We start from the raw sequence: 26528 nt of genomic DNA on the forward strand, positions 1-26528 counted from the left end.
GAGACCCCCTGCTTCCCAAATAGTGATATAAAGTTGTGTGAAAAAGAAAGTACACCCTCTTTGAATTCTATGGTTTTACATATCAGGACATAATAACAATCATCTGTTCCTTAGCAGGTCTTAAAATTAGGTAAATACAACCTCAGATGAACAACAACACATGACATATTACATGATTTATTTAACAAAAATAAAGCCAAAATGGAGAAGCCATGTGTGAAAAATAAGTACAGTGTACACCCTTACTGCTTCCATAGGAATTAAGATGCTAAGTAGCAGACAGGTGCTGCTAATCAAATGCACTTGATTAATTGATCATCAGCAAGTGTGGCCACCTCTATAAAAGCTGAAGTTTTAGCAGTTTGCTGCTCTGGAGCATTATTGTTAAATAAATCATGGCACGGTGTAATATGTCATGTGGTGTTGTTCATCTGAGGTTGTATTTACCTAATTTTAAGACCTAAGGAACAGATGATTGTTATTATGCCCTGATATGTAAAACCATAGAATTCAAAGAGGGTGTACTTTCTTTTTCACACAACTGTGTGTGTGTATATGTATGTATATACACACAACGTAATGGCCGCGTTTCAAAGCTCCCGCTCCCTGCGGGCCAATAAGAAGCCCTGATGTCATCCCATACGCCTTCCTATTGACCTGTGTGATGTGGGAGCTTTAAACTTTAAAGCCCAGCTAGCTCAGGCAGAGCGGCTAACGTCACTTACTATGGAGGTAAGTATCTCCGGAACCAGGCTGTCCCCAGAGCTGAAATTAATGGGGTTCAGCTTTGGCAACCCCCTGCTTCAAACCTGGATTAAAAACAAAGTTTTAAAAAAAAGGGCTTGGATCGACCCTTGAAGTTTAAATGTCCAGTAGAACTTGCACAATCCAAAATGTTTGTGCTTCAATTCCCCCTGATCTTCCCTTTTTCATGCAAGTTGCATACCTCACAGTGAAATCCTCTTGTACATTTCTTTTGAGGAGAAATGTTGGTGGAGAATAATATTTTCAGAGTGTTTTACAAAAAAAAATTGATCACCGTGAATGTCATCAAAAGTCCAATATAACTCAGTCCTATTGAGCTGTGAGGTCAGTGCAGCATTGTTCCAAGTTGGGTTTGAACGTGTAACTTATTTAGTAAACAAATGGCAGAAGTGATTTTGCTTCATTGCAAATCCAACATTTGTTGCTAGTACTAACTTACTAAAACAATTCTCATGGTTTACTTCATATATCAGAAAAAAGGTGAGGCAGCGGTTCTCAACTCCAGTCTTCAAGACCCACCCAACAGGTCAGGTTGTCAGGATATTCCAGCTACAGCAGAGGTGGCTCACTCAGTTCAAGCTTCAGCACAGGTAGGCTCTTCGACTGAGCCTCTGATTGAGCCACCTGTGCTGAATGCGAGATATCCTTAAAATCTGACCTGTTGGGGCGTCTTGAAGACTGGATTTGAGAACCCCTGAGGTAAGGGGTATTTAACTTTTTCCTCTGCATAAAAGAACTGGGAGTCAAATTGTTAAAAAAAAATAAAAACTAATGTGGCATATTTTACCCTTTTAATGCTAGAGGGGTTAGAAATGTGTTGCCCCTGGGCTCTCGCTCACAGAAAACATGAATTTCTCAACAGGTAATAAAAGACATTTCTTGCCACAGTGAATATTTCTTATTTCGTACATGTTTTTCTTTTATTTCGCATCTTTCTTCATTTTGCATTGTTTGTTACTCATTGGTTGTTAACGGAATGGAAGGATAATTAACAACTTTTTTAAAGACAAGAATTGGATGTTCCCATGGTGAAAGCTGCCATCGTTAAACTGGCACTTTTTTTTAACTACTCGTCGTTTTACTTGTTCCTTTTCGGAGCTACATGTGACAACTAATTACAGACAAAGGACACACAAACATCTTGCTCATAACAATGTCATTATGTGTCACTTATTGTGACAGGACATCCTGTGCACTATCTTGTGACCAATGTTTATGTATATATTTATAAGATGCAATATAACTGCAGAGAATAAAATACAACATATTGACACAATATATAGACAGTTCATGGAATGCAACAATCGCACATTCATTAAGAAACATAGTTTGGAGTTATTGTAATGGCTTCTTTGGGTCATTCCCGTCCTAGTTTTTGACTTCGCAGGTTGTGATGTTTTCTGTTGGTCTGGAATGCAGATGATTACATGAACCTCTGAGATAACATGCTGTAATGTTCCTTAATATGATGATTAATTTAGATTAAAATTAGGTAAACCATTTTTAATATGCCAAAATCCCATCAATAATTCATCTGTTTGAATAATTCATACGATCCATTGCTAATAAATACTCTCTGTGGCATTTGACATAACTAGAGAAATTAAATTTACATTTCATTTTGAAGTTGCCCTACATCAGGGACGGCCAACGCCAGTCCTCAAGGACCACCAACAGGTCAGGTTTTAAGGATATCCCTGCCTCAGCACTGGTGGCTCAATCAGAGGTTAAATAAGAATGACTGAGCCACAGGCGGCTCAATCTGTCCCTGCTTCAGCACATGTGGCTCAATCAGTAGTTCATTCGTTGATTACACTACCTGTGCTGAAGCAGAGATATCTTTTAAACCTGACCTGCTGGTAGCCCTTGAGGACTGGAGTTACAGTAGCCACACGTGATCAACAGCAACACACTTCCCATTTACCACTGTGATGTTTACAATCTTAGGGTTGTCTGGGTTTCAACTTCATATTTTGTTTATGGAACAGAAACAGACAGAGAAATATAATTGTCTATGTTATGAGAATACATCATACTTAGGGATGTCTCTTGAGTTGGAACAGAACATATTCTCACAGAAGGACTGACCTCACTAGCAGCATGTCTTTCACTTCTTCTCACTGGCTGCCCTGGACAAACTGCCTTTATCAGGTGTCTTTTAAAGGTATCGCTTAACACAATGTAGATAAATGGGTTAATGCAGCTGTTTGCATAGCCAAGACTAATAGCTACATTGTAGGCATAGAGGAACATGACAGTAGGATGTGCCACTTTAAGGTGGACCAGCTGTAAAATGTAATATGGTGCCCAACAAATGAAGAAGGCAGAACAGATGGTTACAGATGTTCTAGTGATCTTCTTGGACCTGGCCCTAAAGTTTCTCTGAGGCAGTGGGACAACCACACAGGAGATATGTTTTTGGATTTTGATGTAAACAATGCAGATGATGAGAAGAGGAATAACAAAGGCCAAGAAGAACTGATAGAGGGTATACCAGTATATGTCAATGGAGAGATTGGGCAAGATGATGCCACACCCGGCATTGCCATCTGGCAGCTCAATTAGCTGGGTGTACATGAAGACTGGGATGATGGTAATGAGGGAAAAAATACATAACATTAAAATCACCATAGCTGCTGCACAGGTTGTCCGCATGTACGAAGAGCGAATGGGGTGGACTGTTGCAAGGTAGCGGTCAACAGACATTGCGGTAAGGATGTAGGTGCTGGCAAACTGGCTGTTGGCATCCAGGGCAGTAATGATGGTACACATGTTGGCTCCAAAGTGCCAGACACCATTGCCCAAGAGCTGGTGAATTAGGAAAGGCATTCCAAGCAAGAAGAGGAGATCAGTCACAGACAGGCTCACAATGAAGATATCAGCGATATTGTGGTTGCCCTTCGGTTTTTTGTTAATGGTGTAAATAACAATGCAGTTTCCAATGGTCCCCACCAGACATATGATTCCAAAGATGACCGGGAGCACGATGCTGCTGTGATCTCTTCTGCCGCTGAAAACTGCCAAGAAATTGGGGAAAACATAAAAAATTTAAACAATTTCCTGCCACATGCCATGGGTAATATGAGTTACTTATAGATTTAGCTATGCATGCGTTTTGGAAACCTCACAAGTCTTCAGATGTACAAAAGACTTCTACTGTCATAAAGCCTGTGTACAAACTACACGTACAGTATGGGTAATACTTATGTTGAACCATTAAAATGTACCCCAGACTAAAACAAAGAAAACTAGAATAGGCATATAAGGGTAATTAACAACATAGCTAAAGACCAGGATTGGATGTTCTCATAGTGAAGGCTGCCACTTTGAAACTGGCACTTTGTAAGCTAATCGACATTTTATTTACTCTTTTTCGAGCTGGTAACAACCTATCATAGACAAATGACACACACAAAGCATGCTTAACAATGTCATTATGTGGCACTTATTGTGACAACATACAGAATATCAGTTTCTGATTAAAATTATGGTTATATTTATATACAATGTGCTCATTTGCATGTCATTTCCCAGAATCCCTGGCTGCAGTGGAAGCACTGCATGCTAAGAGATAATGGGGAATGGCAGGTTCGCAGGCCTGTCTGAGACGTGTGCTCACAAGTGATATTTTTATTTGCTGCTTATATTTATAAAATGCAATTGCTTTCAAGAGCAGACATCTGTAGTAAATATTAAAAATGGTCACTTTCATTCTTGATGCAGTCATTATATGAAGCTTGGACACTTGTCCCATGGAATATCGTATAGATGTCAGTCCTTGAAATAATATGTGAATTGTATTAGTTCTCTGGTATGTTTAACTCATTGATCCCCTGCATATATAGGACTCCCCCCCCCCCCCCCCCCCCCCACACACACACACCCTGCCTGTATTAGTTCTCTGGTATGTTGAGAATAGCGAACTTTATTGGTTAATTGTGTGGTGTTAATTGTCCAACTTGTAACAGGCAGATTTATTGGGGTGAGATCATGTGACTGCTAGATGTATCAATCTGAAATCACGTAAGGGAGAGCATTGCATGTAAGAATGTTGCATTTGAAGTGGATATGTAGTTAGACAGTAGTTGGACTGGAGACTGAAACTTTTGGTAAATTCTTCTACACAAGGCAACAAATGGGGAGCTATCTAAACAGCACTATTATCACATGCTTGTTAGTCTGCCCAACTAACCCCTCTATCCACTTTATTTACTGCAGCTTCTCCTAACACTTGACTACCTCTCCCACACACCCCCACCCCCCATCCCCCATCCCCCAAATCCCTCTGCAAACCTTGAACAGACCTTAGCATGTAATGCAGCAGAACATTTTGCCAAGGAAAAGGCACACCTCTGCTGTTTACTCTGCACACACTCACTTGTCTCACAACAGCTCCATGCAACATTACCTACCTCTGTGATATTGAACCTGCTTGTTATCAAGTCTCTGATTGCTGAGCATCATAGTCTTGTGTGATGCCGTGCCTTGCTGCATTCCGTTCCTGCTACCTTGTCTTGCTTGTGTATCCTGCCGTTGCCTGACCCTGCTACTCACCTTGGACTCCGCACCCCTCCTCTCCTGATACGGCTACGAACGACCATTCTCCTGTCTCTAGTCCTTACCTTCGCTAGTACCCCGACGATCCGCAACTCTCCTCTCCTGATACGGCAAGTACCCTCTACTACTCACACATCTATAATCCTGACCTGGCTTGCACGACCAATCTACTTCCTAGGCGTGGCTGTGGGTTGGGGTTACTCAATTCCCTACCTCAGCACCGCGGTCGCGCTTCATTTGTGGTCAGCTACACGTTACACAGCACTTATCTGAGATTTGAATCCAAAAGATTGTTCATGGTCCCAAGGTTCAACAAAGTATCCGGCCGCTCCTCCTTCTCTTACTGTGCACCCCACAACTGGAACAGTCTACCGGAGACTCTCACAGCCGCCACCAGTCTAAGTTCTTTCAAAACTAAAGCTGTCTCACATTTTAATCTGGTCTGTAACTGTTATATACTCCTTTATATATAGTATCTTTCACTCTGCATGCAATGTCTTGTATATAATGTATAACCCTTTTCACTCATTGTAACTATGTTTTTGTAACCATATATTTGTCATTATAACTCTGTGCCCAGGACATACAGTACTTCAAAACGAGAGGTAACTCTCAATGTATTACTGTCTGGTAAAACATTTTATAAATAAATAAATTAGTGGCCATAAGCAAAGTAGGAAGTAGAAACTGAGTGTGGTTTTCAGCGTCATGTTATGCTTTTATGAAAAGTGATTTGATTACCTTAAAAAAGTAGAACACAATAGATATGTTTCAGTTCTACCCACGTTATTAAAGAGCGTTTATTTTCTCTTGCGCTCTCTAATTACAAACCCTTAGTTAGCTATGACTCCTTACATTAGAGTCATCTCTAGCTCGTAATGTAAAACTAAAATGGGATGACACTGTTCTTCTATAAACTGCCTAATTAAAGCTTTGTTGAACTGCAGATGCTAAACAATGGTAATTGGAAGTCACCCAAGATATGTGGTTGCAGTAAACCCAGTGGATGTATTGAAATTGTGTAGGGACCTTTATTTAATTACAGATCAGAAAAGGTTATGCGTCCTAGGGAGACTCCTCAGACGAGCATCTGTGCAGTCATTATAGCATATGCATCAAAAGGTTATCCAAGGAGACATTGTAACTTCAAAGGGTTCAACCCATGAATACACGGCAGACACAGTGCTCTGTTGTTCTTGAAGGGTAGACTTGTGGTCGGTTGTGCTATATTTTAATGGAACAATAAGAAGGTTCTGCATAAATTGGATTCCATAAATATGGCTGTGTAACATTTAAGTGTGTGGAGTTGACATTGGAGGTGAAGATTGGAGGAAGATCTGGACTCTGAACAACAACTTTACAACTGTGAGAACTTTACTTTGTAAAAACCGTGATTATTTGTACTCTTCCTATCCTCCAATAACTGGGAAGTGTCTCCTCCTGTATCACTATGCCCTCCTTATTGCATTTTCTGTTTGCTGTTTCCTCACTCCTTGGTGAATGTCCCTGTTCTCTCCAACTTCCCCACTCCCCACGGCACCATTATTTATACACCTCTCTCTCCCAACAACCCTTAATAAAAATCACCCCCACAAATCCTCTATTCACACCCTCTATCTAGACCTTCCTGCTGCTGGGGATCTCCCCTAAGCCTGAAGCCAGACATACACACCTGATCTAACTCGCGCCTCCCTGCCATCTCTTCCCCTGTAAATGGTGTTAACCTTTTCATTTAACACTGACCAACCTTAAAACTTGCCCCACAAATCAAGCATCCCAATAGCCTGCATTCATGACTATTGTCCCACAGTCACTTATACTACCCATTGTGGCCAAGCACACCCATCTACAGCACTTATTCCCTCACCTGCTGTCTCTGAAAGTTTCCCCTCAAACCTCTTAGATTGTAAGATCTTCGGGGCAGGGATTTCCTTTCCCATTGTCTGATTTTTGCTGCACTTATTGTATTATTATAATTCCCTGTACTGTATTCTTTGTGAAGCGCTGAGTACACTTTTGGCGCTATATAAATAAAGACATACAATACAATAAATTAAATTGCACCTTAATTGTCTCTTCTTTCGATGTACAGTACAGATTAACACTAATGTTAACTTTCAAATCTTCCAGCCAGAAGAACCGTGACATCAAAACATTTTAACACTGTGTCCCATGTATGGATACTATTGTGAATGCCTTAAAACAGAGACACAATCTGTAATTTAGGAATATTACCTCACTTGTACAGGTATGATTCCGAAAGTAGCCCTTCACAAAAGCCTCGGGTTTTTTTTGTCTATGCTTTTTTGATGGAAGCTTTTGGGCCTTACTCTATAGAACTACTAATCCATTAAGTGCATAGGCATGGATGAGCACTTTCACTTTACTGCAAACCTAAAGTGGATTGATCAATTGGATTGGGCCATGGAACAAAAGCAGATGTATACACACAGGGCAGCATCACATGACTATTTCTTAACCAATTAGTGGGGCAATTTATAATGCCAAATACAGCACCACTTACTCTGCTACTTGAACTTTCTCAGACTTGCTTTGTAGATGCCCTTTCTGCTTTCAGCTAGTTGTTTGCTAATTGCTCCTTGAAGTTGGTCATTAGTCAAAAAGGGACTGCATGTTCTTGATTCAAGACTGCAAATTATGCTGCATCTGACAACATTATTCTTTTCAATTGGAAGAGGATCAATAAAGACCTATTTAAGGTCCGATGTTTCCAAGAGGGCTTGGGTCTTCTTACATACAATCAAACATTCAGCAACATGGAAATACAAAAGCACTCAAGTGTGACTGGGAATAAGACACGGTTATTATAAGGGGGGAGAAACAAAAAACAGTTTTGAAGAGACAAAAAATAAGAGCTTGAACTTAAAACAGTAAATCTCAGTACAGCGACTAATTCTACAGATATTCTATAACTTCTGTAAAAGCATTTAAATGTCCGTTTCACTCATTAACACCTTCAATGCCCTGACTTACGGAGGCCCATATGATGTACACTGTACGTCGTTGGCCTTTGCTTGGTTTTTAGGGGCTGTATACGATTGTGTACCTCACTGAAGGGTCTTCCTCGTCACATCAAACCTGGCACCCGGAACAGAAAACTGATCACTACATCGCTCCCAAGAGCGGTCACACAATGCGGGAGTGCCCTTAGCCAGTGGGGTGGCACGACCCTCAGGCACTGAATGGGTTCATGACTTATTGGGGTCATTTAATTTCGACATATATTGTAATTGTGGAGCGCTTTGAGTCCCACTGGGAGAAAAGCACTATACGGAATTATTATAAAGTTCATATTCTATCGTATATGGAAAATGCTCCCTCTTGTAACATATCCACCCTCTTGCACTATCTTTACGTTTCGCTCATATACCTTATCCCTTCCTTTGTTGAATATGTTAAGGTCCTAATGGGAAGAGTTTGATATTTGTGACAATGTTTAAAGCTTGTCCTAGTTGTTCTTATTTGGCGAACAGACACGGAATTCACACAATACTTGCAGAAGATTATTGGATTGGCAACAAAACTGCACCAAATTTATCAAGAAACATCTGTACCCACTGAAACTAATGTAATGGGGGGCTCTCTCTTTGATAAAACTAGGGCAGTATTTTCAAACCAGTTTTGCCCATATTTACAGCCGGGAGACTTTGATTAATAACACCCTGTGTATCTCTTAGGCTACGACCACAGTGGGCGCGGGTACGCGTGTGACAGAGCGCATGGCAGCGTGTTTGCCCTTCGCTCGAGCAATCTGTGGACTTCAGATTGCTTGCGGTGGGGGGGCGTGGCCATGATGTCACGTGGCTGGTTTGCCCTCATTGGCTGAACCACTGCCGTGACCATCTCTCCGCCGCTGCACAAAAAGACACGTCTTTTGAAAATGTGGTTGCCCTATCGCGCTTGATCATGCACGAGCACACGCGGACTATGGCAGGCCCTATAGAGGGCCTTTTCTTGTTCGCGCCGCACAGGTGATCACTGTGGCTGAGGCCTAAGGCTGCGCTTATAGCGCCTGGCGATGGCGACGCCGCTCCAAAACAAATCCATTGAATCCGTTGCATGCGCTTATAGTAAGCGCGATCTCGACGGAGCGACCAAAAATTTGGAAGCCAGTGAAATTTGATTTTTTTTTTTAGAGACAGTTGCCACATGACTGTCTCTAAACCAATCACAGGGCGCTGCCCGCCCCCTTCGTGACGTCACTGGCCTTGTCGCCAGCAACGTCACTTAAAACTAAAGTTTAACTTTCGCCAGTGGTGACAGCGACGTGTGACGTCATCGGTCGCGTCGTCGGCACTATAAACGCGGCCTAATGCAGAACACTCCCAAGTTCAATTCTCCAGAGCAACCACTAGGCCAGGTTTCTAGATTTCTCAAATTAACACTTAATTACCAGCTACAGGGGTAGTCCATCCTGAGACCAAACTGTACGAATGGCAGTGACTTGCTTACGGGGTCACAGCTGGATGATTACTTTTTTTTACCACAATCTGACATCTATATGTATTTTTTTTTAAATCCTTTTTTAAAGTTTGTTTGTAAACATAATGAGCGGAGACTTAGGTGTTTGATGTCCTCTAGTTTCTCCCTTGTGTGGGATGCCCCTGGGTGTCCAGCAAGCCCCCTGCTCTCCCTTCCCTTCAACGTAGTTGCTCTCTGATCAGAACAGGGTAGTCTAAAGGCAGAGCAAACGATTGATTGAGAAACACTTCCACATTCATGGACCCACAGAAGCAGCCAAATGTTTGCTTTTAGCATGGACTCCTAACAGTTCCCAGAATCCCCGTGACTTCCTTTGGGGCCCAATTTTTTTAGCCGCGCTGCTCCCACTCTTTGGAACAGTCTGCCTCATACAGTTCAAGAGACCCCCCCTCTCTGGGAATCTATAACAGGCTCAGGACCTCCCTGCTTACCCAGGCATTTAATTAATGATCCACAACCTGCCCGGCATTTAATAGCTACAGCACCATCCTGTATTGTATCATTCCTTGTGTTTGGTCTTTAAATGTTTTCTTCTTGTTTCCTTTTTGTAACCGTGAAGCTCTTTGAGTCCCATTGGGCGAAAAGCGTTATATAAATAAAGTTATTATTATTTATTATTATTATTATTATTATTATTAAGGTTACATCTTTTCTTTAACTTGCACCGCGGCACACCGGTGAAAATTTCCACCCCTGGTTAAAGGTGCACTCACTCGAGGGCAATTAAGTTGACTTATTAAATACCACCTGCCCCTCCCATCTGCCCTGTCATTTTAAATGGCCCGTTCCATATATTGCAGGGTAATTACCGCGACCACACAGAATGTCCGCTCCCCGCCGCGTACCTGCACTCCTAACAACTGTTATTGCCCCGACCTGTCACTCGAAAAATAGAAGATCCCAGACCTGGGAGAGAAGGTGCGGGCAGATTGGATCGGTTGTCACGGAAACTGGTAGCATCCGCATTCCGAACCCTAAAGTGATATCTATTACACAGCAATGTCATCATATACAATAAAAACGAGATTCTGCAGCTATGTGCCGAGTATAAATATAATCTACTCAATATCGACAGGAGATTGGGTGCATCTTTAGCAAGTACAGGCGCCTTTCAAAGGAAAATTCCACTAATGACTTTATATTGTTGACACGGCCTGCATGCTACTCCATGCATCTACTACGTTTTACTGGTGTGACTATTGGGGTACCAACTGCCTCCCACCGCCGCTCCCAATACATTGCTATCCTTCAGCTACCCCCCCCCCCTTTTGTCTGTAGTCTGGTCGTGTTGCAGTCAAGCTGCTACCGCTCGTCAAACAACCGAGCTGGTACCTGCTTTGCCTGGGCCAATCCAGCGCAATAGAAGTGCGCCAAATGTATCAAAGGAAAACACCAGAGGAGCAATCCCAGAAATATCCTACGTGTGTTTTTTTCTCTCTCCATAAATCAGCTCTGTAGTATTAGAACTTTTACTTATTTACTGCCTTTTTTCATTTTAAAATTAATCTCTTAATGCCATTTTAATGAGTTTGAATACACTGAGCATCCTTTGATGTCTATAGCAGGGTTTAGCCACCTCCCCAGCAGTGCAAGATCTTTGCAACACTTTCCTGTTTATGTTGCCAATGTTCAAAGCGGTTTGAGCTGCAAAGTGTAACACTAGATAATGTTACCATAGTAATATAATAAGCAAGTGGGGGTCCGTGCACACCAAAAACGAGATGCTAGAGGATTATTGCAAAAAAAAAAAAGTCATTTAATGACTGTAAGCAGTCACAGAGCTCCAACGTTTCAGTGCAAGCACCTTCATCAGGGGTAAAACAGAAATGACACAGCACCCTTAAATAGTGTCCAAACAGCACCCACACCTACAACACACCCACCTCCAGCTGCTCCAATAGGCCATCTCCGTAGCTGGAAACGCCGTATTATTGATGCGTCGCCGTATCATAGAGATTAGGAAATTATCCAGAGTCCCAAGAAGGCGTCTGAAAAAAACGAGCTGCGCCATGGAAACTGTCCACCAATCACAGAGCCAGGATGTTTCTTCTAGTGACGCCAGCAGCAGCAAGTAGACGTTTCCATCTACAGGGATGGCCCATTGGAGCAGCTGGAGGTGGGTGTGTTGTGGGTATGGGTACTGTTTGGACAATATTTAAGGGTGCTGTGTCATTTGTGTTTTATCCTTGATGAAGGGGCTTGCATCGAAACGTTGGAGCTCTGTGACTGCTTCCCGTCATTAAATGACTTTTTGCAAGAATCCTCTAGCATCTCCTTTTTGGTGTGCACGGCCCCCCACTTGCTTATTATGCTGTTGCCCTGACTAGGTTTTCTGCCTGTAGCACCCATGCTTTTGCATTTGTTTATGTATCTTTGTCCCCATTGACCAGGGGCCTCCCAAGTTGCGCTGGTCCTGATTCTTGTTGCTTTACTTGAGCTTAGTAATATACAAATACTAGAAGGAAACCAAATGAGAAAAAACGGAGCACAACAAATCCCAAAATCTGGGGCTAAGCAGAGGGAACAATTAAACAATGACTTTTATTAATGTGTAGACATCATGGAGGTACAAAAATACTCTAATGCAATTCGGGGGCTATTTTCAGCCCGAAACGCGTTAGAGTATTTTTGTACCTCCATGATGTCTACCCATTAATAAAAGTCATTGTTTAATTGTTGCCTCTGCTTAGCCCCAGATTTTGGGATTTGTTGTGCTCCGTTTTTCCTCATTTGGATTTCTTCTCATCTACTCTGTGACTGGATGCACACTCTGAAGGACAGAAAACCCAGAACTGTGAGTAATATATGTGAATATATTTGCTCTAGGGGGATCTGCCTATCAATAGGAAATATTGACTCACAGTTGTTATTTACACATGACAGCTTTGGCTCTTTAAATACTCCAAAAGGCATTTACTTATTCCATTAATGAGCTCTTCAACCAGCTTATTCATTAACTTACTGTTATTTTCAATATCTGTCCACTCTACAACTAGATGTTTATTATATATCTTCATGGTACTACCAATCCTTCAACTTTGCTGCACTGATATTTGAGATTTGTTTCTCTATTCGCTGGCTAATATAAGAATACATTGTAGCTGCTGAGTTAGGCTGAGTCCCCGGTAGACACGGCGGCGCATGCTACGGTTTGCACGCCACACACCACCGCACAGCCCTCTATGGGGCAGGCCCCAGTGGCTGTGTGTGTGTGTGGGCGCGCAAAGCGCTGTGACGCGTACGCTGGCAGGGAAGACAAGAATTTTGCCTTACACTCACTGAAGGATTGATTTGAAACTGAAAGGCAGATATTTACTGAAAGGGAGCATTGCACTTTCATCCCCTTAACCTCTTGAGTGCAATGGGTAACAGGTACCTCCAGTTCTGGGGTGCACAGCAAAGATTATGCATGTTATCTAGCCTGAAAATATCCATGTGAAATAGAAATGCTTATAGCCCAGAAACAATAGCTTTTACCTCCTCCTAATAGCTAGCTTGTTTCAAATGACGCAGAAAGCCATGCATGTAATATGATTGGAATGCTGAATTCAGCGGTGATGAGTATAGAATCACTTTCATCCAAACCCACAGCTGGGAAGAGACTGTAAATGAATGCAAATCCTTTGCATTGCGCTGCTAAACTCGTCCCCTGCATCCAGATTGCAAAGCACAGTAGTATGACAATGCTCAGCAAATCCCTGCTAGCTGCAAATGGGTTAATGGGGATCTCTACAATACATGTGTCTTGTCCTATTTTTAATAATTTACAACTAGAAGGCTCGAGTTTAGGGAGACGCCGTGACAAGGTGAAAGGTATTCACCGAATGCATTTGGATGTAAAGCTATTTCTAGTTAATAGAACTGCCAGAAGGAATGTGGCTGCCATCATTATGAACTTCAGACCGTATAGGAATCGTTTATAGATGCACATATTCTCCTTGCTGGGGTCTGTGTGAAACATTAATATATCTTGCTAACTGCACATCCACCTGCTCTCTTGGCTTTATCTGTAGTAATATAGTCCAGGCTCATTAATGTTTCCTGTGATGTACTGTAGGATGAATTCTCTCATTATAAGGGGTATTCTTACAGCGTCGCTAGTGCTAGCATCATGGTACAAGCTGTTGGGCGCTCAAAGTGGTCTCTCTATGTTGGGAGAAGGGCACCGGAGCAGTAAGCAACACATATATATATTTATATCCAAGCTACAATAAAGGACGTGGCTTTGAATACAGGAATGTGGTAAATAAAAGTAGTTCTTCCTGTCAGAATTCCAACCCCATCATATATCAATTCATAATCACTAGAGGTGTGCAGAGTCTTTGCACCACTTTGTGATCCATACAAAATTGACCCTTGGTTTGGAGCAGGGGGGGCTCAATTCCAGTGCTCAAGACCCCCAACAGGTTGTGTTTTTAGGATATCCCTGCTTCAGCACAGGTGGCTCCTTGTTTCAGCCCAGGTGGCTCAATTCGACTGAGCCACTGATTGGTGAAGCTGGGATATCCTTACAATCTGACCTGTTGGGGGGTCTTGAGGACAGGACTTGTACACCATTGGTTTAGAGTGGAAACCCCTATTGCTCCAAAGAGAGAGCGACAGAGGGCAGAGCACCTATTGACTTATATACAGTACCGTACAAAACACTCCTCTGCAGCACGCCGAGAGATATCTGGCGAATAGGCTATAAAGTTGGAACATATAAATTGGCAGTTCTTGTTACACAGCTGTGAAAGACCAGTCCAATAAGACAGTTCTCCGCCCATTAGAGAGGTTAGGGGAGGTTTTCTGCGGGTGCAGTAGTGTTAGGACTTGGAAAGAGGGGATACATTGACGAGGTTACAAGCTTAAAATGCTTTGGCCAAAGAAATTACCCTTACTTATGAAAAACAAATAAGTATTTAACTATATAATTTGTCATATTGGATGCATTAGTGGGGCTTTTTGTCCTTTGTTGTATACATGAAGTCACAATCCCAGTAACACTGTCTCTGGAAAGCACTGCGTACAACTAGCAGCGCTATACAAGAACATGCTGAATTATTATTATTATTTAGATTGAGTACCTGTTGGGCAGAGTACAGTTATGTATGTATAGATTGAGTACCTGTTGGGCAGAGTACAGTTATGTATGTATAGATTGAGTACCTGTTGGGCAGAGTAAAGTTATGTATGTATAGATTGAGTACCTGTTGGGCAGAGTAAAGTTATGTATGTATAGATTGAGTACCTGTTGAGCAGAGTAAAGTTATGTATGTATAGATTGAGTACCTGTTGAGCAGAGTACGGTTATATATGTATAGATTGAGTACCTGTTGGTCAGAGTACGGATATGTATGTATAGACTGAGTACCTGTTGGGCAGAGTACGGATATGTATGTATAGACTGAGTACCTGTTGGTCAGAGTATGGATATGTATGTATAGACTGAGTACCTGTTGGGCAGAGTACGGTTATGTATGTATAGACTGAGTACCTGTTGGGCAGAGTACGGTTATGTATGTATACAGTAGATTGAGTACCTGTTGGATAGATTAGAGCTAGGCACAGCATTGAGTATAGTTTTGATACTGTTTGGATGCATACAATATTTTTCTGTGGTCCTTTGAGGGTCTGAGTTTGTGAACCCCTCGGCCTCTCCAGCTGGACATGGAACGTGCTCAGCCCTCATGCAAATACATTTTATCATGAGAAGTGTTTGGGGAAAGATGATAATTTTTGCTCCTTGTATTTTTCAGTTCCTGCGTCCAGTGCCCCTCAACTTCCTTGTAAGCGACCCCAGAATGTGTTGCAGGGCTCTCTGGCAATGAAAGGGGTTAAAATAAGGCTGGACTTCAGGTCACTTAAGGACCCCAGGGCTGATTGAATGAATGTGCTTTTTGATATCAAAAGATCAGCCAGGAGAATAATGTCCCAACTCTTTAATCACTCAGGACTTAATGACATCTGTATTATCCCCTCATTTTATTCACCGGGCACAAAGACAGTCTGAAGAGCTTATTCATAAAGGAACAGGAGTCCTACTACTACACAAAGACAAGATCCTTTGTACATATATTTATCTGTGTTGGAGCAGTACATCAAACAGACATTTGCCAGATAACTGCTCCCTATAACTCCTCCTATGGCTCCATACAACTGCTCCCTATTACCCCATATAACTACTCCCAATAACTCCTCCTATTACTCCATATAACCGCTCCCTATAATTCTTCCTATTGTTTCATATAACCTCTACCTATAACTCCTCCTATTGCCCCATATACCCACTCCCTATAACTCCTATGGCTCCATATAACTGCTCCCTATACCTCCTCCTAAAGCTCCATATAACTGCTCCCTATACCTCCGCCTATAGCTCCATATAACTGCTCCCTATAACTATATGGAGCCATAGAAGGCATTAGCAAGTAACCACACTGCTTTTGAAGTGCGTAAATCCTCTTTTATTCACAGTGTCGGCTCCTCGTGAACTTGGGCAAGTCACTTTATCTCCCTGTGCCTCAGACACACACACACACACAAAGTAGGCTATAAGCTCTTGGGGGCAGGGTCTCCTTGTGCCTGCAACGTTGTATGTACAGCACTGAAATCACAAATAGGCATAGATAATAGATAATGAAGTGTGCTTGTAACAAGGACTTATCACTGTTTAAGAGAAACTGCCTCTATATCCAGCAGGGAGCTGGTTAATTGCCAACAGGCAATTAACTAGACTCCACCTGGCCACAGAGCTCTAAGAAAAGCTTCCTGTTGGAAACAGGAGAGGGATTCCTGAGTTCACATTTGGGCTGACACAGGAAATCAGAAAAGCCAAGATATAATTTCACCCTAATCGGTCTCCATGAAATGTACCTCTGCACACATCTCTTACATATGGTGTCAGAAGTTGGGATGAGAGGTGGCCCTTGAATTTCAAAGGGGCCCCAGAGACAGCCTGTGAAAATTGTTGTGCTTTTGCCTGCATACAGTTCCTGCAAACAGCCCGAGCAGTAAAACCAACAATCAAGGTGCAGCTGTGACCAGAATTAAAGGGCTACACATCCAGGCAGGAACACTACACTGCACTGAAGAAAGCCACAACATCACAGTTTGACTGGGAGGACTGCGACAGACGGTGACCCACACAAGAGACTGATGCTGTGACCAGAGTCTACCCCACCACTGGTGGAAAAAAAAAAGAAACCCCAGAAAAAGGGCAACAGCCAGAGGAATATTTTTTTCAACGAGCCAAGGAACTGCAGTAGCAAGCAGTGCGCTGTGGTCACAAGGAAGATACAGAAGTTTTACTTGGCAAAGGCACATCCAGTATCACTGATGAGAAAGGATGAGTGAAAAAGAAAAAGTCTACAGAGACGCCTGTGGGAGCTACGAACTCTGCAAGCAAAGTCTGTCCACCTGTAGGACTACCAATTGGGGTTCTAGCGAATAGAGTGAAAACTGCTGCAATAGTGCCTCCCAAGGTCAGGAAAAAAATACACCGGATAGCCCCAAATTGGAGGACAAGATGTGGCGTTCCTGTAATGAACCCTACCCTACGGAAGAGAGTCCCTTCCGGTCCTATGAGGATACGGATAAGGATGAGATATTTTCTTTTTTTTTTTTAATGGGGAACCCAAACCGAGTCACACCCACAAACACCCCAAGAATTGTGGAGGTGCCTAAACTCACAGGTCTCTATGACCCCGAATATTCCTTCCCGCTAACGCAACTGCAAGAAAAGCCTGGCAGATACAGTGAAACTGCTGAAGTTTCAAATAAAGACGGAGACCCCAGTATCCCTGATGGGACGGATCATCCAAAATAAAAAGGCAGGAAAAGAAAAGCGGTTCTTCATTTACTGTGGAAGGAACAGACACGTCAGCAGATCCCCCGGAGATAAAGGGGGTGCAAGATGCTCTGCAGCCTAGAGAAAATGGAGGATTCGTCACGTGGATGACAGAATATCCAGAGGGCCCAAGGCAGAATTCGTGTAACCCAAAGAAGTGTCTGTCCGGTGCGGAACCCTCAACCAACCATACCAGGGAAGCGGAGCCGGAACCAGTGAGTAACGATCCCTTGACCAGAACGGAAGATGCACTGCAAGCTGCCAGGTATACCTGTGATCTGCTCTGTGAAGAATTGGAAATGGAGAGAGAAAATAATGCTGAGCTACAGAAGACTGCACGCAATTTACACTGTGGCCAAGACCGAAATGGAGGATCTAAGGACGGATCTAGATACTGCGAACACTACAATTACCGCCATGGATGAAAAGCAGAGCAAGTCTGACCGAATGATTCTAATCTGAAACAGAAGTATGAAGAGGCACTGAAAGAGATTTGTCTTTCAGCAAGAGGTTCGCGATTGCCATAGAGAGTTGAAAGTCTCTCAGAAGGAGGTTTATACTCTCCGCATAGAACTGGATGCCTCACACCAAGAGATCAGCAGTTGCCGCAAAGAACTGGAAGTCTTTAAAAAGGAACTTCACAGTCTCGCTGAGGAGCTGGACATCTCTCAAAAAGCTATCTACAGTCTTAGTATGGATCTTAAAGTCTCTCAAAAGGAGCTTCACACCCTCAATCTAGAGATAGAAGTCTCACGCCAGGAGAACGGGAGTTTCAACTCAGAAGTGCGTTAATGGAAGGAGGACTACAAGGAGGCCCTGAATATTACAGACTGTAAAAAGAGAAAATAGAAGGCTGAAAGAAGAAAAATCTGATTTGAGTGACCACATCAATAAAAAGAATGAAAAACTTCATGGAGCTAGAAAAAATTATGAAACTATTTGAATATGAAAAGTTAGAAGCATTGGAGCAACGCACACAAGCAGAGCACCTACTGCAGAACCAATTGCAAGGTCTGAGTATGCACCTACAGATTGCCAAAGAGAAATAGCGATCTCTGCAGGAAGAAAATCTGCAGACTGCTAAAAAAGTACAAGTGCTGCAGGAACATCTAAGAAGCAAGTATATCCTTGCAGAACAGCATGAGGAACTGGAGGCTACCCTGAACATCACCAGAGTATCACTGGAGGCCAAGCTCAAAGGCCAGGTGACTGCATGTGAGGGAGCACGAGAAGGTCCAGAAACTAGAGCAAGAGATGGAGAAGCAGAGCGGCTGCCCCATCCCCAAAAGTACGCCCAGGAGAAAGTGGCGTGGAAATTGCAAGCAGCGACAACGTGATGAAATCTGCAGAGCTTCAAAATATGAAGGATATGTGGAAGCAAGTTCAGAGAAAGCACAGTGAAGAGATGAAGACACTGAGAGGGGAATTGCAGGATGCACTCAAGAAACAGGGATCTCTCGCTGATGAGTTGAACTTGCAGCAAAACCTAGAAGTGGAAGAGCTAAAGCGGCAGCTAAACACATATCCCAGCAACTTACAGCTCTGCAGATGCAGGTTGCTGAGCTCAATATACAGCTCGCCAAAAAGGAAGAGAGTGAAGAGGGGTCCGTTCGTCAAGTGGCCAGCCTGACACTGCTCTATGAGGCCAAGATGGCAGATGCCTGCAAATTGATGGACCACGTGGCCAATGAGAGGGCCCAGCTGGAGCTGGACAGCATACGGGAGGAGCACCGGGAGCTGCAGATCAGAAATAGAGAAAAGGAAACAGATTTAAGCCTTGCTCTAAGTCAACTGGGAGATGTGGAATCGCAACTCAACTCCAAAGAAGCTGAACTGGCAACTGCATTGACTGGAAAAAGAAGTGCAGAAGGATAGCTTCAAGAGCTGAAAACTCAAATAGCTATTCTTGAATGCTCTTTAAGTGATCCCATGAGGCACGAGTCTAGGATAGTAGAAATGGATTCCGGACATCAGACAGAATTGAAAAGTAAGCTAACAGAGGTTTTGCAAGACCTGAGCAAGGGATACAAGGAATGGACATTTAGTGTTAAATTGGAGTGCATGGAAAATTGCGAGAGAACGCTATTTGCGTAAACGCTCTGCAACTGTCGACATACAGTCTGCCTACAAAGAAAGAATCGCCCGACGCAGGGAAAACTCATGACCAAGCGGTCAGTAGAAAGATTGTACTTGGAAAAATTCCTCCTCGAGCGACTGAGGAGGGCTGATCTCAAGCACCTTCTGGAAAAGACACTAATAACCTGGAGAAAGGGCCCCAATCCCAGCGGGACTGAGGGTTCTCATACTTCATCCACTCTCATTCGAGCCACAGAGATATCTCGAGTGAGAGTGGAAGGATGGGCTTCGGCCGTGGTAAGCCCGAGCTTCCCACAAATGGGGGAGGTATGTAACAGGGACTTATCACTGTTTGAGAGAAACTGCCTCTAAATCCAGTAGGGAGCTGGTTAATTGCAGACAGGCAATTAACTAGACTCCACCTGGCCACATTAGAGCCCTAAGAAAAGCCTCCTGTTAGAAACAGGAGAGGGATTCCTGAGTTCACAATTGGGCTGACACAGGAAAGCAGAAAAGTCAAGATATAATTTCACCCTAATCGGTCTCCATTAAATGTACCTCTGAACACATCTCTTACAGTGCTATCTCTCTGAGAGGGTCCTATAATATGCTGACACCTCCACTTACCAGTGCGCTGGTGAGACCCTAAAAATCAGGACTGAGAGGGGATATTTACCTGCCGCTGGTGACCTTGTGCCAGTCACATTGGAGTCATTGAAATCGCACAAGCCCAGGAGGGACCCCATCTCCAACTCGCCCATCTCCCTGGAGCCCTAAAACAAAAAAAATCGGTTTCAGCCACTGATGCTTTCCGGCTTAGGAAAACCCAACGATTGGGTCACAACCAAAGCATCCTTCCTCACTCAGAGCACTCAGGAACATGCTTACATAATCCCTCATTCTAATGCGCATCTATTCGTTTAGAGGGGTCTGTAATACGGGCTAATGTCTGTTGTGACTGCACATGCCAAATTAATATATTCAGATACCACTCAGAGAGAATTCACACATTGTACACAGGTTTGCTGTGCATGTTCCAGTCTCTGAAACATCACGCACATATTTAAACTGACATGAAAGTCATTACATAGGGAGTGTCACTTTTTAGCTTCAAAATACCTTTGTAGCATGGATTGGTCTCAAAAGAGAATAATAGGAATGCATTAATCAGGAAGAAAACATACTCAATGAGGGAAATTATTTGCAGCACAAATGGTAAGATATTTTGTTAGCTGTGCCACGGGAGAGGTGGGGGTGTAAGAGAGGGAGGTGGGAGTGTACGAGAGTGGTGGGGGTAAGAGAGGGAGGGGGCAGATGTGGGTGCATAAGTGAGGGAGGGTGGAGAGGTGGGGGTGTAAGTGAGGGAAGGGGGAAAGGTGGGGGTGTAAGTGAGGGAAGGGGCAGAGGTGGGGGTGTAAGAGAGGAAGAAGGTTGAGGTGGGGGTGTAAGAGACGGGTAGAGGTAGGGGTGTAAGAGAAGGGAGGGGGAGACGTGGGGGTGTAAGAGAGGGGAGGGGGAGAGGTGAGGGTGTCAGAGAGGGGAGGGGGAGAGGTGGGGGTGTAAGAGAGGGGAGGGGGAGAGGTGGGGGTGTAAGAGAGGGGAGGGGGAGATGTGGGGGTGTAAGAGAGGGGAGGGGGAGACGTGGGGGTGTAAGAGAGGGGAGGGGGAGACGTGGGGGTGTAAGAGAGGGGAGGGGGAGAGCTGGGGGTGTAATTGAGGGAGGGGGGAGTGGGAGTGTAAGAGAGGGGAGGGGAGGGGGAGACGTGGGGGTGTAAGAGAGGGGAGGGGGAGATGTGGGGGTGTAAGAGAGGGGAGGGGGAGATGTGGGGGTGTAAGTGAGCGGAGGGGGAGAGGTGGGGGTGTAAGAGAGGGGAGGGGGAGAGGTGGGGGTGTAATTGAGGGAGCGGGGAGTGGGAGTGTAAGAGAGGGGAGGGGGAGATGTGGGGGTGTAAGAGAGGGGAGGGGGAGACGTGGGGGTGTAAGAGAGGGAGAGGGAATGGTGGGGGTGTAAGAGAGGGAGGGGGAAGATATGGGGGTGTAAGAGAGAGAAGGTGAGAGGTGGGGCTGTAAGAGGGAGGGGGACAGGTGGGGGCATAAGAGAAGGGAGGGGGAGGGGGTAGAGGTGGGGTGTAAGAGAGGGATGGGGAGGAGAAATTGAGAGTAGTGTGAGAAGGGACGAGAGAAATAGAGGATGGTGAGAGCTAAGAGGTGTGTGAGAAGGGGGCATGTAAGAGAAAGGGGAGTGTAAATGAAAGAGGGGGGTCTCGCAAAGCTGCTGACATGGAGGGACACTAGTGAAAACTCTAGTCCTGGGCGCCGTAAAGCTGTTGGCGGTCTTGTGAATATCTTTTATTGGACCAAGATTCTTGTGCATGCGCTTTCCACACTGCCAAGGTCTCTTGTATGTATGTATGTATGTATGTATGTATGTATGTATGTATGTATGTATGTATGTATGTATGTATGTATGTCTTTATTTGCATAGCGCCATTAATGTACATAGCGCATCACAGCAGTAATAGTTATAATCATATAAATAAAAATATATAAAATAGACAAAGGGAAGAAGTGCTTCAGACTTAAAAGTAACATTTAGGAAAAGGAGTCCCTGCTCCAAAGAGCTAACAATCTAATTGGTAGGTAGGAAGAACGTACAGAGACAGTAGGAGGGCATTCTGGTAAGTGCGTCTGCAGGGGGCCAAGGTTAATGTACAATGTGTCTTCATCAGATGTGAGTTTATGGAGAGACCTCTGCAGTCTGGAAAGCTGATGCACAAGTACAAATGATTACTGAACTTAACTGAAGCACTGTTATCCTGTGTACCAGGTTTGTGATCTGCATGATATGAAATTCCCCTTAAACAAAACTGAATTTGAGAAACAATATGATGCTCAGGAGAGATGAACAAGTTTGGATTTTTGAAGTCTGACACCCCCAGGCCTGCAAAATGTGGCCAAAAGGCTGGCGCCTAATGTGTTTTTTAATTGCCAAGGTTTGGAGTGCATTCCGAAAATCCGAACTCGCTCATCTCTAATTTTTAGACAGGACTAGAAGTTAACAAGTTAAAGACAAGTGGCTCACAATTTGGGGTCACTCCCATACATTCCCCTGCCTCCTTATCTGTTCTGGCAACCAATTTAGCAAGTCCCAAACTCAGCCCCGTCCCCAGCTCCCATGAGCAATATAATCCCTTCAATACTTGCACAGGTTAACGAGGGAAGAATGGGAATTTTTGAATTTCATTTATTGGGTGTATTATTTTATACTAGTTTTACCGCAAACCTACAGCTGAGAGACCTCTGGTTTTTATTTCTGACATGCCGATCAGAAAAAAGCTTGGACGCACTTACCAGAACACCCTCCTACTGTCTCTGTACGTTCTTCCTACTTGCCACTTAGATTGTAAGCTCTACGGGGCAGGGACTCCTTTTCCTAGTGTTACTTTTATGTCTTAAGCACTTATTCCCACTGTATTATATTATTATATCACGTGTACTACTGCTGTGAAGCGCTATGTAAATAAAGATATACATACATACATGACTACAACTGTATGATACTTCGGCATCCTTGGGGCAGAAGCCAGAGTTCTCACCACTCCGGATTTGACCCAGAGACTACAGGTTTCGGCCACATATCTCCGGCCTGCGGGTTTACATGTGAAATCTACGAGCGGGACCTGGGCTCTTACCTTCTCCGGCGGCAGCATCGTCCCCTGCAGGATCCCGTAAAACATGGCTCCGCGCCGTCAAACTGCCGTCAAATTGCGTCGCATTGTTATGACAACGGGACATTATGCGGCGTGTAGTTGCCATGACAACGGGCCGTCACGTGTCGCCATGAGGCGTCGCGTTGTGGCAGCACGACACCACCGGTCATCCTGTTGTCATGGCAACTTGACACCGCATGGCGCAGCGACGTCAAATGTTGACGGCGCCTTGCGGGAGGAGATGCTGGGAGGTGCCGCCGCCAGAGAAGGTAAGAAAAGTAATATATAAATAAAATAAATACATTTAAAAAAAGGAAATTTAATTGCAAAAAGTCTCCGTGTTAGCCTTCCTGAGGCAACCCTGGAAGAAGCTGTACCTTTCTTTAGCACGTATGGGGCATCATACCCTTTAGCGGAATCTCGCCGTGTTACGTTAGGTTTAGCCCATTATTTATTGGTATTTTCCATTCAGAACTATAACGCTGCAGTCAATTATATGTCCTTGAATTTTGACATTTATCTCTCTCTCTCTCTCTCTCTGTGTCAAAAGTAATAGAAGATCACGTTCTTATAATAGCGCGCATATTATTTATTATTATTATACAATATAATTTAATATTATATAATTAGTATATTATTGTACAATTCCGTACAGATCACTGAGGTATAAAAGTTTATTCTGTCACTTTCCACTTATTACCTTTTGTAATATTTAGTATTCGGTTTATCGGAGCACGCAACTCAAAATCCCTGTATGTCCTCCAATTCCACCCCGTGCAGCGAGAGTTAACCCCTTTGATGCCGCAGGGATTGAGACCAAAAGTACACCTGTAATCTTTGGTTTTAAAACAAAATCCTCCTCCTTCGGAGGGGGGGGGGGGGGCTGTTTCCTTTGCTGCACATGGACGTTTTATAACTAGCGGCTCCTTTAAATCCTCTCTCCCTTGTTCCTTCCCCTGAGCACAGGTTTGAGTTGTTTTCAGTGACTGATAAACACTTTAAGGGCACGTCAGTGTCCCTCACAACCCTATGCTCTGTATTTCTGTTCCCATGTATTACTGGTGTTGCTGCAGTGTAGCGCTGTGTACGTGGATGGCACTATATAAATAAAGATGTACATAAATTGAAAGTCCAGTGATCATTGCTAAGAAGTAAAGTCATGCAGTAAATACCTTTTGAGGATGCTGCTGCCTAAATCCTTGCTCTCCGCCGGCCAGTCAGTGAGGCTCACCGCACTTCCAAGCTCTGCACAGCTGTGCCTACGATCAGGGTTTTTGTCTGATCTTGGGCAACGTGAGGATCAGGCAGCCAATGGGGGCGCACAGACCAGCAACCGCTGGGGTACGAAAAGCAAAAGCTCATCACAACACACTCTTCATGTTACAGTGCTAGCTGCATTGTGAAGGCTGCAGGTGATGCAGTGAGCAAGGCAGTAGTGGATGCATGGAACAGCCTCCTGGCAGACTGGTTGGGGGCAAATGAATTCCCATATCAGTCAAATATTAGAGAGTTTGGTATGCAAACTAACAGATTCCTGTAAGGTGAATGGAAAAATACTTCCACATCTTCTACTGTGAGTGGGTGTTTATAGCTCACATAAAAGATGTATTCAAACATGCGGCTGACAGTGTATACAACAATGTAATCACGTTGTATTCATTCCTGCCCTGAAGAGCTTGCAATCTAGTTTCCAGGGGATAGTGTCAAGCCCAAGGTCACTAGCTCTAGTACTAGGTCTCTAACATCATACTGTAAATAACGGTCATGGCCGAGGCATTCTTCCCTCTTGCCTTTGAGGCTACAGGGTAATGGGAACAACATTAAAAAAAAAAGAGATCTAGGGATCAGTGTAGACATCATCAAATCCCATTACCAAGTGATCCATTTTTAAACCTGCCCACCCAGCAGTAAAGGGGTTAATGGCCCCATCATGGGGTTGCAAGTTTCAACAAGCGACAGAGAAGTGTTAGGACCTGCAAACTGGGTCATACCTTGACGTGGCTCGCAGGCTTACGATGCTTTGGCCAAAGGGTTAAACTGAATGACCCTTTTTCAAGAGAATATATAAGTATTTTACTATGTATTTTTGTCATATTGGATGTAGCATTGGGCTTCTCTGTCGCATGTTGTATACATTTGCCATGCTCAGTAGCTCTCACTTATATACATGTATATTTTGTGGGGGCTCAGGGGTTCCCAAAATGAGCTTGCTGGGGTTCTGTGTGTTGTTTTCTTGCACATTTCATAGAAGTTTTCTGGCTGTGTGATGGCTGTTATGGTATTTGGGACCACTGATAAAGAGCCGCAGTGATTCGCAGGAAAGGCTCACTCCCGTCGCTCAGCGTTTCCTACAGGTAGCTCCAAGCAGAGAAATGTTTCATGTATTATAAAGATGTAAATGTCCTGCAGAGGGATGAGATAGTATTGAGAAAGGTACATCCACAGGGCAGCAGCAGCCCCACTCAAGCACAGCACGCACAAATGCTTTTGGTTTATACTATTCCGCAGTTCCGTTGTCCTCTCCTGCATCTCTAATGATGAGCACTAGCAGCACCTCCCGTGCTCCTCTTGCCTATTATTATGTGGTAGAAAGGTATTTTTTTTTACCGTGATCCTTATTAAATTTCCCTTGGTTTGTTTTTGCCACTTGCACTGCATGAGATCCCTGGAAAATTACTTCATCACTCTGGTTTGAATGATTCTCTTCTCTCCCTTGGAAAGTGCAGTGCTGACTTCTGCTGCCAGGGTTTGCACCCCAGAGGTGGTTGCATGATTATTATATGCAATTGTTGAAAATGCTAAACAAATAGCCTCCTCAAAAAACTCTAATTTATCATCTGGTCATATCCCTAAAGCAGGATTTTCCAGCTTTTTTTTGTTTAAGGAACCCTATAATTATATTGGCAAATTCTAGGGAACCCCCAACCCTCTCTATTAGCGTGTCTGAGATCAGATGCATTGTAAGGAACCCCAACCCTGTCTAATAGTGTGTCTGAGATCATATGCATTGTAAGGAACCCCAACCCTCTCTAATTGCGCGTCTGAGATCAGATGCATTGTAAGGAACCCCAAACCTCTTTAATAGCGCT

The 26528-nt window shown here is 43.8% G+C and overlaps 1 protein-coding gene across 1 annotated transcript; it reads right to left on the reverse strand.

Moving 5' to 3' along the window:
* Window positions 1–801: 801 nt before the first annotated feature.
* On the reverse strand, window positions 802–24889 carry LOC142463270 (melanin-concentrating hormone receptor 1-like). The gene is made up of 3 exons (XM_075565799.1): window positions 24612–24889; window positions 20406–20502; window positions 802–3782 (listed from the first exon to the last, which is right to left on the reverse strand). The coding sequence occupies exons 2-3, from the start codon at window positions 20488–20490 to the stop codon at window positions 2743–2745; spliced, it is 1125 nt and encodes a 374-aa protein (XP_075421914.1). The 5' UTR covers window positions 20491–20502; window positions 24612–24889; the 3' UTR covers window positions 802–2742.
* Window positions 24890–26528: the final 1639 nt, after the last annotated feature.

The sequence above is a fragment of the Ascaphus truei genome, chromosome 11, assembly GCF_040206685.1.
Source record: "Ascaphus truei isolate aAscTru1 chromosome 11, aAscTru1.hap1, whole genome shotgun sequence".
Taxonomy (NCBI): domain Eukaryota; kingdom Metazoa; phylum Chordata; class Amphibia; order Anura; family Ascaphidae; genus Ascaphus; species Ascaphus truei.